General features: G+C 36.0%; 1 protein-coding gene across 3 annotated transcripts; it reads left to right on the top strand.

The window, feature by feature from the left end:
- Window positions 1–867: 867 nt before the first annotated feature.
- Window positions 868–15,181, top strand: armc3 (armadillo repeat containing 3). Of its 3 annotated transcripts, none has more exons than XM_022683567.2 (18): window positions 868–1,043; window positions 1,354–1,405; window positions 2,442–2,559; window positions 2,677–2,802; window positions 4,168–4,236; window positions 4,349–4,524; window positions 4,889–5,083; window positions 6,123–6,306; window positions 6,723–6,875; window positions 7,686–7,794; window positions 8,065–8,314; window positions 9,192–9,328; window positions 10,044–10,212; window positions 10,319–10,419; window positions 13,160–13,246; window positions 13,501–13,689; window positions 14,455–14,617; window positions 14,921–15,181. In XM_022683567.2, the coding sequence occupies exons 2-18, from the start codon at window positions 1,355–1,357 to the stop codon at window positions 15,119–15,121; spliced, it is 2,478 nt and encodes an 825-aa protein (XP_022539288.2). In that variant the 5' UTR covers window positions 868–1,043; window position 1,354; the 3' UTR covers window positions 15,122–15,181. The 3 variants fall into 3 exon arrangements, with proteins under 3 accessions (XP_022539288.2, XP_007254833.3, XP_022539292.2); XM_007254771.4 differs by having other exon boundaries at window positions 869–1,018; XM_022683571.2 differs by lacking the exon at window positions 2,442–2,559 and having other exon boundaries at window positions 869–1,018.
- Window positions 15,182–15,786: the final 605 nt, after the last annotated feature.

Raw genomic sequence — 15,786 nt, 5'->3', positions numbered from 1 at the left:
TGCTCCATATGTCTATGAATGCATTTATTTGTAATGCGTACAAATAAATAGTATGTATACTATACATATATTTTGTGTGTGGGCAAAAAATAGATCAACTTTATAATTGCAATTTAGGCTCTTCAGATCAAGTCAATGAAAACAAATAAAGTGAAAACTTTAAAAAGTAATATATATATATATATATATATATATATATATATATATATTATTATTATTTATTCACATTATAATTTATTCATATATTCATTTATTTATTAAACATCACTCCTGTTACTGGCACTCATTCCTGTTACTTTTTATGTTTTAAGTAACAGGAACGAAAGTAACAGGAACGAGTTTTTAGCATAGAATTAGCAACAACATGAAATTTTTTCCCAAAATGTGTTTTTTAAACATATACACATAAGATCTAGGAGTTAATCTAGGTAACAGGAATTAGTGTTGAGATTGACCTCCCCAGTCATAGTTACAAATAAGATCAAATATACAGAAAAACAAATGAGGGAATTTGATTTAGGTCTTCCCATGGTCTTCAGAAGAACCAGCTGATGTCCCAGATTTTTCAGATGGGGTAATGTTTTAAGGTAACAGGACTGAGTGAAAACCCAGGGACACAAATAAATGTGTATTTTAACTTAAATATTATGGATTTATTATGAAAAATCTATTTGTAAAGGATAAATGGGATTTGGACTCACACAACAATTCAAACAAATTACATCTTAAAAGGATTTTAATAATTATATTTCATGGTAAAGTTTATAGAGTTGGAGAGGTGGGGACAGGTGAAAAATATATATTTTCAGTGTTCTAAGTAGTTTTATTAATTTTTATGTATATGTGTTTTGTCAATATGGGGTGACCCTGCAGCAGCACACAGGCAGTACTGCACCCTCCACCAAGCTAAAGCTGTTTCCAAGCAACCCCAACAAACTAAACACGGCATTAGCGGAGCTCCTACTAACTCAGCCTGACTAGCCTAGCTATCTGCTAAAGTTTTAAAAGCGACTTTAATGTGAGTTTTATTCAGTTTACAAAAGGTAATAGGATATATTAGCGTGTTTTAGTTTTGTAATATAGTATCTTTGTTTTTAAATTCAGCTGTTATCTTACAATAAATATATAATTAGGTTATTTAGCTGGTGTCCTGACTGTAAGAAACTGTTAGTGTTATTCTTTTAACTTTAATTTAACTCCTGTAAACCGTAAAGTCTAAGAGCTCAGGAGTTCAGCAGCAAACACGCTCTCAGTAATACTAGAGGATTTTAAAGGGAAATGGGGGTACGTTGAATTGGGGTGGGTTGAAAGCCTAGAGTACTGTAAATGGTGTTCATGGTGTTTCTCACACAGGATGGGGAAAAAAGTAAAGAAAGAAGCTGAACCAGCAGCACCCAGAGATGCGGTAAGCTGTTCTTTTAGTTTAACCAAAGGTTTCTGGCTGATTAGCGTTATACAGTGTGAAATATTTCCTATTTGTGTTTATTTATGTTTATTTATACCCCTCAATTATGCTCTTAAATTGTTTTAAAACACATTATTGAAAAAAGAATGTCCTAATATATACTATTCTACACTGTAGGTGTAAATCAATGTTGGTTCAGTAAGGGGGTTATAATACAGCTGTATGGAATTACTTAAACACCCCTATTCAAATAAGAGGTTTTTAGTGATGTAACCTAACTGTACATGTGAATGATTAATAAATTATCTACAAGTAACCAACATGATCTGGACATTTTTTCTGCAAATTCTAGACTTTATTTCTATTTATTTGATACATTACATCAAAATGTTTGTCCAAAATTTACCCGGAAATGTAATTACATACAGTACCAGTCAAAAGTTGGTACATACCTTCTCATTCAATGTTTTTCTTTATATTTTTTTGTTTCATTCATTTTCTACTTTGTAGAATAATATTATATACATCAAAACAATTAGGGGACACATAATTATATATAATGTTTTTTTTCTTACATAGAATATTTACAGTTATAATTGTTTTAATGTAATCCATAATCTTATTTTTTGTCATTTTTACATTTAATGTTAAGATTACAAATGACTATAATACAATATCAATTTTATTGCCCTTTGCTTGGATAGCACAGCATTATGTGGCACAATCACCTTTGCACACGTTGCACTTTGCACTTTACACTTAAATCAGGCACATTTCATTTCATTGTTTACCAGCTGTTTAGTGCTTGCATGTTTCTATATTGTGCACATTTATTGTCTATATACATTATCTATATCTTATTATCTCTAATTTGTTGTTTATGATTAATACAGTTGTATTTAATTCAAATTGTACAAATATTACCCACTACAGATATAAATTGACTAAACATGAACAAATGTGTGTTTATTTAAATTTATTTTAATCTGTATCAGTTTTGTAATATATTTACTGTTTTCAATTACACTGGTTTCAGTTTGACCCGCTGCCCATTGAGAGTAAGAAGGCTGAGACAGTTGTCCTCATGCTTGACTCCCCAGAAGAAGAGGTGCTGGCCAAAGCTTGTGAAGCCATCCACAGATTCGCAGAGAAAGGTTACCTAGTCCTGTGTAATTGAAAATGGCCTTTCACGCTCACTGCCTGTTCTGGTAAAGCCTTAGTGTGCTGACCTTTTTCTTTATGTGTGTGTGTGTGTTTTTTATATTTTGAAGGAGATGAGAACAGGAACTCTCTCTTGGCGTTAGGAGCAGTGGAGCCACTCACTCGCCTTATCTCTCATGAAGACAAGACTGTTCGCAGAAATGCTTTTATGGCTGTTGGAGTCATGGCCTCTAACAGTGAGTCAGCTGAACTGTACATTCAGCATCACGTAGTGAAACTGCCACGAGTGCACGATTAAATGTGATTACTTCAATTAAAAAGTAATTGACTCTGAATAAACTTTCAATGAATCAGCAGTGAATAGTTGGCATATTGCTTGATGATAATGCATATTTTAAATTTTCTTTTTTGCATTGAGTTACAGTAAGATGCAGACCCTGGTGCACACATATTTTGCCATCTAGTATTTTAATAACATACAGCTTCCATTTTAACTGCTAAAATATTTAAAATCTTTAAAATGCACTGCATGGAGTATTATGGTGAAATTAAGTCATTTTTATTGTTTGGTTCTTTTTAAAACTCTTAATTACTCATCCAAATAAAAGTAAGTGGAGCTCACTAGCTAAAAAAAAAATTTGATTATTAGAGAAAAATATTCCTCCTCTGGCCTTGATAAAAAGTCCTGTCAGGTCATTCCTATCAGGTAAAGATCTCTAGAGCCTGCCTTTATCCATTCCAGCATTTAACCTGTCACTCCAAACCTATAGAGCCAACTGTTTCCATTCTAGAATATGGGGGTATCAAGTTTGTATTCTGCTGGGAAGAAAAACTGGAAGAAGAGGGGACTAAAATGAGCAGGAACTTTTCCAGGTATATTGCTTACCTGACAGGACTGATTCTATGCAGTGTAGGCAAGAATATGCAGAAACAAGTATTTTTCGGCAGTCAAGTGTATATCATATTACAAAAGGACACTCTGAAATGCTAATTCCTGACTGAAAATGTATTAGGTCCTCAAACCTACAGGACAAGGTCACCTGGACAATTATTAAGCAAAGACTACTATAACAAACAAACTGGGCAAGGAAACACACACGCAGTTTCTTGCCTCACAGGAGAAGGCTTATTTGTAGGAGGACAATGTCATGTTTTAAGTAACAACAGTCACAACTGTAGAGACATCCTTGGGGACTCAACACCTAGAGCTTAGTATTGGCCAGAACATGGCAATACAATATGTATCATAATACATCTTATACAATTCAGTGTATTACACTATATTCCAATGTTGCTAGTAAGGCAATATATCATTTATTTTTATCCAGTCAGAAAAGTGGGATCTTCCAACAGAGTACAACACTGCTAAAACCCAACATTTATACATTTAAATAAACAACTGTCTACCACCCCATCTTTATGATATTATAATACTTATGAATACACATTTGTTTTAAATGGATACAGTATATCCTTACACTCCTAATCCCTAGATGTAATGCAATTAATTTTCTGGTTCAGGCTTATAATTATTATATACAACTTTAACATAATGAATTTGCACCCTTGCACCCATTGTTATAATATGTGTGTTTAAGCAGATGATGTCAGAAGACTTATGAAGAAACTGAATATTATACCATCAGTCATCAGCAAGTTGTCACCAGAAGGTACAGTACATTAGCATATTTTTATCATGTGCTGTTGTTTGTTTTTCTCCTCTACGGATTTTTAAATGTACTACATCATGCCTTATTTGTTTATTTTTTATGATATGTGTAGAGGACATCATTGTCCACGAATTTGCCACTCTGTGTTTGGCATCTCTCTCTGTGGACTTCACCTGCAAGGTTCAGATATATGAACAGAATGGACTGGAACCTCTTCTTCGTCTTCTGTCAAGCCCAGATCCTGACGTGAAGAAGAATTCTGTGGAATGCATCTTTAATCTTGTTCAGGTAGGTTAATAAGGTCAGGATGATACATTGAAACATTAATATGTAAGTGCACTTTGTTCTGCTGCGATTAAAGACTGTAGCCACCACATCTACCACATTAACCAAATAGAACCACAGCTGACCAGGTGTTTCTTGAATGGACCACTACCAAGATAATATTTAGTCAGTGTTGTTCTTATGATGGACTGTTTTCCTTGATGAATGTGGCAGATAGAAGATGTTAAAATGTGTAGTAACAGGTGAGCTACAGTCTGTAAAACTGCACCTGCATGGTAATTGTTTCTAATGAAGTGTCAGTGTAGGTGGACCTGGATTATAACCTTGCAGCTTCGTGTCAATCACACTAATTGTTTTCTGCTTTTAGGACCTGCCCAGTAGAGTGACTGTGCAAGAGTTAAACGGACTGCCCCAGCTGCTCGATCTGCTGCGCTCAGAGTATCCCATAATTCAGCAGCTCGCTTTACACACTCTGGAGAGCATCACAACAGATGCTGAGACACGCACAGCCTTTAGAGAAGAGCAGGGGTTCAGCAAACTACTGGAGTTTCTCACAACCAAAGTAAGCTCAGTATCAGACGTGACAAGGGTTGAACGACATGGGCAAAAAATGCATTACAATAATAAATTAGGATGATAAATTAGTTTAAACTCCTCAAAGGGTTTTTTACCACTAGGCCTGGCTACTACGAAGTAGTAAACTAAAGTTTGGTGTGAGAGTTCACATGTACACACTCTGTTGCTGCAAGCTGGTAATGCAATTTGGGTTTGCTGTTATTCAAAGAGTTATCGCAACTCTTCCAATGATTTACTGTACAGTACCCTAGACTCCAGTATCACTAAATAGTCATGAGAATAATAAAAGGTCTGTCCACCACCACTGTGTTACAACCAAATTTGAAAAAAAAAATCAAGAAAACAAAAGAAATGTAAATAAAAATGTTTTTTAGTATAGTTTTGCACTAGAAGCACAATGTTAGTAGGTTAATGCATGTAAATAGTAAGCTTATGTGAAAGCTTACATACACTTATATGCTGTGTATTGTGTATATGTGACAATCAGGAAACACATAGAGTAAGCATGCCTGATTACATGAGATTACTAAGATTCAGGGGTGTAGCAGCAAATTCTGGGCCCTGTACACTCTCATTGTCAGTGGGCCCATACCCATATCCATACCAGTACACAAAATCAGGATTTTCATGGGCCCCTCTCCTTACTTGGGCCCTTGGTAGTCAGGTCCACTTTTTCCCCCACTACCATGCCCGTGCTAAGATTACTGAACAACACAGGTTATGGTGAATTATGAATTATGCATGCAGTTAGCACCATGATAACCAGCATATATACATTGTTAGCACAAGACTCAGCTGAAAACTAGAAATGAAAACCCTAGTTGTTGCTCAGGACTAAATGGAAAAATAGCAGAGATTTGAGAGTAAAACTGATTTTACTCTGAACTATCGCTTTAATGCTAAATGAAAATGCCAGCGTGTGCATGTGAAATTGAGCGGACTGGCAAAATTGCTGTTAGCAGCGTTCTGACTTTGCTGGTCGTTTTAAATCACCTTGTCACCTGAGACATGCCCCTTTTTGGCAGGAGTTCAGTGACCTGCATGCAGATGCTTTGAGGGTCATCTTCAACTGCCTGGAGGACACAGAGTCTGTGAAGCTTATACAGGGGAACGGAGGACTGGAGAAACTGCTGCAGTTTGTCATCACACCCACCACACCTGAAGTGCAGACCAACGCAGTTAAAGCCATTGCCAGGGTGGCAGAGAGCAGTACGTAGACACCAGTATAATGCATTTCATGCTGTGTTGTGAAGAGAACTGATTTTAAGAACTAGATAAGAATTGGCTTTCCAGAATCATCTTGAATTATATCAACATTCAGTGTTTTCACATTAACTAAAGGATTGATAAATCTGTGGGCGGTATTCATTTCTGTAGGCCATGTTAAGGACTGGTAGCTGTTTATTGGATAGAAAACATTGTAATCATTATTTTTAGACAGTGCCCTGCCCTATAATTTGGGGATCCTCCTTAATTATTATCTGCTTATTGAGACCCAAAATAAGATCAGTGATGTAACACTGCAGAAACTTCTGGATAGATCATCCAGTGATTAGTTGTTGCTTGTATCCAGACTTTATCAGAACAGTGTACTGTACTTTATTATGTTGTGTTGTATTCTCTAGGTGAGACCAGAAAGCTTCTGCATGAGCAAAATGTTGAAAAGGCCCTCATCGACTTGCTTGCCACAGAGAACAAAAGTGTTCACACTGCGGTGTGCCAGGCAGTGGCAGTATTGAGCAAAAATCAAAGCAGCATGGACACTTTCAGACTTCTCAGTAAGTTTCATATTAAAATCTAACTAGTGGTGCTAGTATAGTATTTTTGCCTTTTTATACTGCATATTTTATTAAGATATTAAAGACAGTTACCAAATGGAGTGGCCACACTCTCCTATTACTTATAAATTGGTGAAAAGAAGGTACTGTGCTGTTTCTTCTAAATGAATAATGCAGTATTTTATAGAAACCCTGTCAATTTATTTATAAGTTATGTAGTTATAATAGAGAAGAATAAATGCACTGACTCTCCAACTGATCTTTGGAGTTTTTAAACATCACTCATATTAGTTATGAGCAGAGATGTATAATAATTAAATAGTACTTAAGTAGTAAAATGCTGTATCTGTATCTACTGGAGTATTATTTTTTCTCCTACTTCTACATGTGCTTCACTACATGTTTTTGATGAGTGTAATATTTTTACTCTGATCCATTTTATATGTGCTGCATCGTTACTCTTTACAATTATAAAATGTTACAAATAATTTGAAACCCACATTATCACTGCCAGATCACTCTCACTGGGTTTGAATAATGATGAATATTTATTTTACTAAACTCCTTGAAATACTTAAGTACATAAAATGTTGAATACTTTAGCACTTCTACTTAAGTGTGGAGCTTAAAGAACAGTTCAATTTCTACTCAAGTCACTTTTTGATAGAGCACTTGCACTTTTACTCAAGTCTGGGTCTCTAATACTTTATACATGTCTGGTTATAACTGCTGATGTTTTTGTTAACTCTCATTGCATGATGCCATAGTTAAATACTTAGAGTGATGAAGGTGTGTGTTTGTGTATTACAGATGGTATTAAACCTATAGTGCAGCTGCTGAACAGTCAAGAAAATGGGGTAAAAGAGGCTGCAGCTCAGGCCCTGTCCAGCCTGAGCAGCGGCAATCCGCTAAACGCACAGTGAGTCAAACCTTCACTCTCTGTGAGTCACAGGGTTTCAGCATATATACTAATAGTTTTAAATAAACAACATTACACACTGCAACTTGCTCTTACTCTGCTTTTATTTAAATTATGATGCTAATGTAGCTAACAAGTAGTAGAAGTTTACACCCCACCAATTAGCATAATGCTAACTACATGCCTTAGTCATAGCACATGTTATTAGACTTGCTTATGTGTTTCCTGACAACAGTGTTTGGTAACACAGTTCACCATGTTTACCTTCAGAGCGATTTCTGAAGCAGAAGGAGAGAAGCTTATGGTGCAGATTCTGAAAGACTGCTGTTCTGGGACAGTCTCGCATGTGGCGGCCATCCTGACCAACATGGCTTCCCAAGAAGCTCTGCGCTGCAGCATCATCACCCACAGAGCCATACCAGCGTTGCTGGAGCCGCTGCAGTCCACTGAACAACACACACTCATCAGCACCACTCAGCTTGTGGCTGCACTGACCTGCGAGACAGAGGGCAGAGCAGAGGTAGTGGCTGCTAGAATCAACATCAACCTCTTTTTTTAGACTATGAGTTTTATTAATATTTTACATTAAGATCTAAATATACAAACATTTGCACAAAAAAGGGATCTCTTAAAAAGAACAACAAAGAGTGGCTACTTCTATTGTCAAATCTAAGGTTCAAATATTAATGTGGTTACAACAGTGTATTATAAAATGTGTGAATATAATTATCTAGCATGTTGTCATCTTTTGACAGTTATTTTTTTAGTTTAAATATTTTTTAGTCAGTGCAAGTTAGTTAAAATCATCTTGCATTTACAATTTCTGCTCACTGTTTTATAGTTGAAGGTTCTCGTTTTCTGTTTGGTAAATCATATTATCAACTCATAATTATGTTGTAATATGACACTAATGTGATACAAGTATTTAAGGTCTAAAAAAAGAAAAAATATATTCAACTACTAGAAATACATTATAATCACTTAACAGATAATAGAACATTGAATATCCTGAATCAAGTTTAAATACAACTAATAGGCAGAATTCCTCTTATTTGACAAGACATTCCTATAAATATTTAATTATTAAATATTTTTATTTAATAACTTAATAACTTTTACTTCCCAGAAACCTACCTTTTGATTTATATATTTACAATTTACAACTAAATGCAACAACTTATATGATGAGTGATTCTACATTACAGGCACAAACAGTCTCATTGATATTTAAGTAATCATAGTGCCCCCTTGTGGACAAGCCTGTTAAACATGAGTAAGTGAATGTAGACCCCTATACACATTGCATAGTTTCTAAAATAAGTAAATATAGTTATGGTATATTAATATGCATGTTTTATTCAGCAACTACACCTAAGAATGTTTTTCTTCATTTAAAGCTAAGAGATGCTGGAGGTCTGCCACTGCTGGTCAAAATGCTGCAATCAAACAACACTGAAATCTGTCGAAATGCATGCTGGGCAGTCAGTGTGTGCGCAAACGATGAGCCAACTGCCACAGAGATGTGCAAATTAGGGTGAGGTCATGTTTAATATTCCACATTTAACATTCAGAACATTCATTTAACATTCATATCACATTGAAATTCTGCACAAAATAAGCAGTTTTGTCTATTTGAATACTCACAGTTCAAAACATGTCAGCTTTTGCTGGAGCAAGTGCTGGTTTAAAGTGGGTCAAAATGCAGCATGTTCAAAAAGTATTAGTGTTGATTTAATATCTAGAGTATATCTATCCAGTATTTTAAATTGAGATTTCCCATTAAAACGACTAGGCTCGACCCCTGTTTGGGAAACTGCACCTAAATGACTAAATGTATGTGTGCACTTGTTTGAATTCAGGTACTTTAAGCAACACCTATTGCTGACACAGACATTCAGTGTCACCCTGAGCTTGAATAATCTCCATACAAAAGCATCACCTAATGAAACAAGACACTCTGAAGGAGCTCATATGAGCCCGAGGTCATGCTCTCAGGGCAACAATACAACAATATTATTGAATGCAGAAGCTGTTAATAATACCCTTAGTTTAAGAATCAAGAACAGCCAACAGATGGAGCTGAAGGGCAGGTATTAGACATTTCCAGAACAGTTCTTCATGACATTATTTTTTAAGATTTTAGGTAAAATTACTTTTTTATATTTTTTCCTGTGTTTGTTTATGCCAGTGTCAGTGTCACATTGTGTTTATCCTTCATTCCTTTATTGATCATGACTTGGACACTGCAGGGCTTTGGAGATCCTCCAGGAGATTAACTGCTCATTGAACCGCAGGAGTAAATTCAGCGAGGTTGCACTGCAGAGACTGCTGGATAGCAACCCTTCAATTAAATACAGCCTGACAGGACGGCTCTCGCACACTGATATCACTGCTGATGGCTTCTATGACCCAGGACAGGTTAATGAGTGTTAGCTACCATTTTCAAGATGAATTGTAAATTGTACATTCGTATAGCAATATGCCATCATCTTCTCTCTTACTTTCTCTCTCTTTCTGATTGCAGGCCAGAGTGGGTCACAGGGTTCCTACCCTAGAAGATATAGCCAAGCAGGTTATCAACCAGCATCGAGCTATCATTGCAGTTAATGGAAAACCCCAGGATCAGTATGTCAAGGCCAAGGGTTGTGGGAAGAAATACAAAACTGTTCAGCACAACACACAATTATCTTGTGTTGTGCTCATTTTTGAGGTTCACGTTAAATGAATGGTTTGGGTAAAAATTAAGCATAAACAGTCCTCCCCATCTCGTACACCACATATAGTAAATCAACTGAGACATATTTGTTGTTATTGTTTTTCCCAATGGAGCTATGAGGAAAATGTAGCTAACAAGTAATGGAAGATTATGGTCCCAGTTTAGCATTGTGTGAACTGTGTCAGTGTCTTAAACCACATTAGAAAATCTTTAAGCTAGCTTTACATGGTTTGAGGAGAAAAAAAAGCTAACTAGTTGGGTATATAGGTATGTTCATTAACTTAGCTACGTTAGCTTCATAGCTCCAGCGCAAACATAAAGAAGCAAATTTCAGACACCAGATATGTCTCAGTTTTGTTCATGGTTCTGTGTAGGTTCACTTTGTTTATAACTGACCAAAGGCTAATTATCTTATCGGAACTTGACTCAATTTAAATTCCTATTTATTTATGTTTTTTAATTTTGCTGACAAAACAAATGACAATTTCACATTTAATACTACCAGGCATAGAATCCACTCTTAAAATGTGTTTGTTTGGCTTTCAGTTTACTCAATTTGGGCAATAACTGTGAGAATATGTTTATGTTTAATTAAAATTTAATCAATATCCACATTTAAAGGGGCAATATCATACATGTCTACATTTATTTTTATATTATTTTCCATATGTTTCACATTTGACATTTGTGTGATGTTGGTTATGTACTAAAACAGTCTGAATTCATTTTAAAGTTAGTAATTCTCAATAATTAAACTGCATATTTATGTTATTGTACACTTTAGCCATATACCTCATTCAAAAAACAGTATGAGCTGAAACTATACAGAATAAATTGTATATATGCTGAATAGGTGCACAAACAGTATGTAAATAATTACAAAAATAATGCACTTAAAATAGTCAATTTTGCAGCTTGTCCTTGGGGTGAATATTACATTCTACATCAAACTCTTTTCTTTTTGTATCCTTTAAATCAAATTTGATCAATGCATTTTTAACAGGGTTTAGCTGCTTATTGCTTTGTAAGCCTAGTAATTTTTGCTCTGCTGTGCTGTTCTTTGCCCTGTACTATTGGAGTCTTTGTTTTAGAGGTCTGCGCGGGACTGTTTTTTTAAACCCGCTCCCGCCCGCTCCCGCGTCTTTTTGTCCCGCTCCCGCCCGCTCCCGCAAAAAAATCACTTCTTTTAATCCCGCTCCCGCCCGCCACATACACATTCCCGCCGCTCCCGTCCCGCAGTCCTAATATGAATTGAATTAATTACATTTAGTGCTTCAAATTTACATATGTATTTATTAAAACAGCAATTCAGTTCGCAGTCCAAACACATGCCATCAGGTGCATCAAGAATCCTTGAAGTGGATTAGAAGTGGATCTATATTATATAAAATAATAAATGTAAAAATATATAAAATTTAATTCAATTAGTTTAATTAATATTTGTATTATTATTATTAATAATAATAATAATAATAACAATAACAATAATAATAATAACAATAACAATGTTATTGTTATTATTATTATTATTATTGTTATTATTATTATTATTATTATTATTATTATTATTTTGCACCAGTATAGTAAATGTCGTCCTTTAAATTACACACCCCCCTCCCCCCCCCCCCCTCCTCTGCACACGCCTGCTGGAGATGCTGAAAATGTGTGTGTGTGTGTCCATCCTCCGAGAGATTTTTCTTGTGTTTTTTTGTTGCTTGCATGGGAATCATAGCGTGATTATTATAATTTTCTTAACTATTTATCAATTTGCGGGAGCGGGACCACATGTTAATGTGGTCCCGCTCCCGCATGGCCTGTATTGATTAAATTACCGCTCCCGCCAATAACAATTCAGTTTTGTCCCGCGCCGCAACATATTCTGACGGGTCCCGCGGGTCCCGCGGGACTCCCGCGGGAGTGCAGACCTCTACTTTGTTTTCCACTGTGAAATTGATCTTCTAAGATCTTTTCCAAGTTCACTTTAAAGGGAAAGCAGGCCCCTTTGTTTTTGTTAAAGGCCTCCACAAAGGTTTAAAACTCCACATTGATCTGCCACCACTGGTACACACTATCCCTGGAATATTAAACTCTCTTGGGTTACATAATAGAGGCTAGAGAGCCATAACTCACCCTGCTTGCCAGTAAAGCATGTTAATGTCTCTGCAGCGTGTCACCATGGAGTTTTTTTGTGTGTGTGTTCTGGTTCAGTGATTGTGAGGTTGGCACTGCCATCTTAATTAGCTTTCCCCTTGCAATTCCACCTTAAGAGAGCGTGAATGCAAAAATGCACATACAGTTTGAAACAAATGACTGGACATTCATGTTCAAATCTGTAAATCTGTAAAGTAATTCAAATATGCCTGTCCAAGGTTCTTTGGTAGGGCAGTAGAAAGCTGTGAATAAAAATGTTAGCTGTTTCCAGATAAATGAACAAATAATTAAAAGAACATAAATGCCTAAGAAGGCTTTTGCTAGAGTGTATGCACAGCTAGACAATAATCACTGACATACAGCACACAATCACACAATCTCATCACCTGGTGCTGAAGTAGTATCATTAATACAGCTGAAATATGAGAAACTAAACTTGACTATTGTAAAGTTATAATGCTAGGATAAGCTAAGCTTATGCTTGTGTTATGTTTCCAGGGAGACTGCTGAGGACAGGCAGCAGGAAAGTCCAACAGAACCTCAAACATCATCTGTGCTGGGCAGCAAAGGGAGCAGTAGAGCAAGGTGTGTATATATGCGTGTTACATCAGGTAGGATTCCTCAGTGATACTTTTTGAATGTACTAGTACTGTAAGAAGAATAAACCTATTGTGTATGATTCTTAATAAAACTATATAAACTATATAACTATATTCCCTTGTGTTTTCACAGGATATATATTAAGTAGCAGAGCCTTTACAGGTTACAATAGTGTAATTGACTCATATTTTTGTGTGGCTCTACCAACATTTTCATCTCCTCTCTCCTCTTATTTTCAGTAAAGTGAAGGGCAAGGGGCGGCAGGAGGAAGAGAAGCAGAAGGATGAGGATGAAAGTAAAGCATCAGTATCAGAAGAAAAGCCATGGAGTTTGCCATATGATGCTGATTTCCACAACCTAATTTCAGAGGCAGCTAAGACAGTTGTGCCCAAAAATGAAAAGGCTGAGATGTACACAGCTTTGGCTAAGTGAGTTTCAAAACTTCTGAGAAGTTTAAGAACACCTACACCTATATGACTGTTCTCCATGGTTTTTTATTCTTATTTTCAAATCTAAAAAATGAATAGTGCTTTTAAGTGAACACATCAAACTTAATGAAAGGACAGACAAAGGAGAATGTACGGGCAGCACAACACCTCAAAGAAGTTGTGGGGCAAAATGTACAAAGCTACTTGGTCAGCCATATCATTAAAACCACTAACAGGTTAATTGAATAACATTGATTAAAAAAAAAAATTCTCATTTCTAATCATTTTGACAATTGAGATGGTGCTCATTGACCAAAGAGTAAGAAAAGTGAAAGTAGCATGATAGCCTTTACAAAGTTTTTAATTTAATTGCACAGTTTGGTAAAAAAAACTCTCTAAGACATACATTCTTTTTCGGGTTTGCAGTAAAACATTTACCTGACTGATGAGAATTTTGGTATCATTGCGTCTGACTCTTTGCTTAGTCTCTTAGTCTCAAGAAAAGCAGAAAAAGAAAATTTATATTTGCTCAGGAAATTAGACTAGAAACACCTATGGTAGGAGGGGTAGGTGTTTCGAAACAGATGAAAAAACCTGATGAGGCAGGTCAAAAGAGGTAGGAACAAGAATGCATGTTGCATATTGCATGTTGTTTTGGCTATAACATCACAATTTACACGTCATTCACAGCCATAATTATACTATTACATTGTAGCTACATAACTATTATATTGAATTAAGCCATGTGTTAAATGTTCTTTGGAGGTTGGTGTGCAATGCAATGGGAGGACTGGTGGATATTGAGGAACAGCACAATTTTCCTTGGGAACTTCATATAAGTGAGCTAAAAATTGAACTGCAGTCCAACATTATCCCTATTGGAATGATCAAAAAAGGCACCTACTACCATCGTGCCCTGCTTTTTAAGGTAATTATCCAGTTTGCTGTCTGATTCTTATTACAAGATTAAAGTTATGATATAGCCAACAATTTTTACAGATTTGCTGTACCCTACTTCACCCCAAATGTAGTCAGTCAAGACATGTTTGGTGTCTGAAGTTTCATTATAACACAGATTTATCTCAAACTGTGTGGAGTTTTCATGTTTATTCTGACACTGTATGACACACTGATGCTTGGCTTATTGACTACATTTTGGCAAATGTGGCATATTTTGGCTGTTGGAAATGTGGTGTGGATTAGGCAGTTTTTTCCTCTGCTGGCTCTGCAGGCTTTGGCAGACAGGATTGGAGTGAACTGCAGCTTGGTGAGAGGAGACTATAATCGCACCTGGAATGAAGTTCTGCTCAGCAGCCCCAGAAAAACTGGATTCTACCCCCAACCCCAGTGTTATATTGTCGACCTCATGCACGAACCAGGCAACCTCATGAAGTGCGGCACCCCTGCTGCTATTCAGTATCAAACAATCTGACTGCACAGTTACAGATGTTCACTTTTAAGTATATATTTATAGAATAAAAATGTGAACCTATGTGCACAGCTTCCCATGTGTTCTTTATTGCTGTGAACAAATCATCCACAGTGGTTGGATCCATCAGTGGAAAGTGGAATGCTACTATGTATATACATGTGGTGCAAGTACAATGGTAGCTGGTGAGCGGCTCTGTGGTCAGCTCTTGGGTCCTCCAGCCCTTCTGATGGCTCTTGATGATCACTTAAATAAATCGTGTATCAGAAGATGGACTGCAGCCTATATACTGCCTATAGAGGTGTGCATTGGCAACAATTTGGAAATACGAGACACAATACAGTATATATCACAATATAGGGGTTGCGATTCAATATATTGTGATACTGTAATGAGTACAATATGTTGCAGTTATTAAAATAGAAAAATTAGAAAAACTGTCATTATATAAAGAAAACACGTCATCATATTTCTAAAATCTGAATTAAAAAAGTTTTTTATGCAATCATAAAAGTCAATCTAATGACAAAGCACAGCACTGCTATCTAGCTGTCAGGATTTAAACACAACACCAAATGAGAAGTGGGCAATTTTATTTATCATTAGTATTAGTATCAATAGTATTTATCATACATTATAATGTATAAGAGAGAACAGTTACCTTCATT

This window comes from Astyanax mexicanus, chromosome 1 (assembly GCF_023375975.1).
Source record: "Astyanax mexicanus isolate ESR-SI-001 chromosome 1, AstMex3_surface, whole genome shotgun sequence".
NCBI classification, from domain to species: domain Eukaryota; kingdom Metazoa; phylum Chordata; class Actinopteri; order Characiformes; family Acestrorhamphidae; genus Astyanax; species Astyanax mexicanus.
Note: the sequence above shows the minus strand (reverse complement) of the source record. Positions and strands in the feature narration are given on the sequence as shown.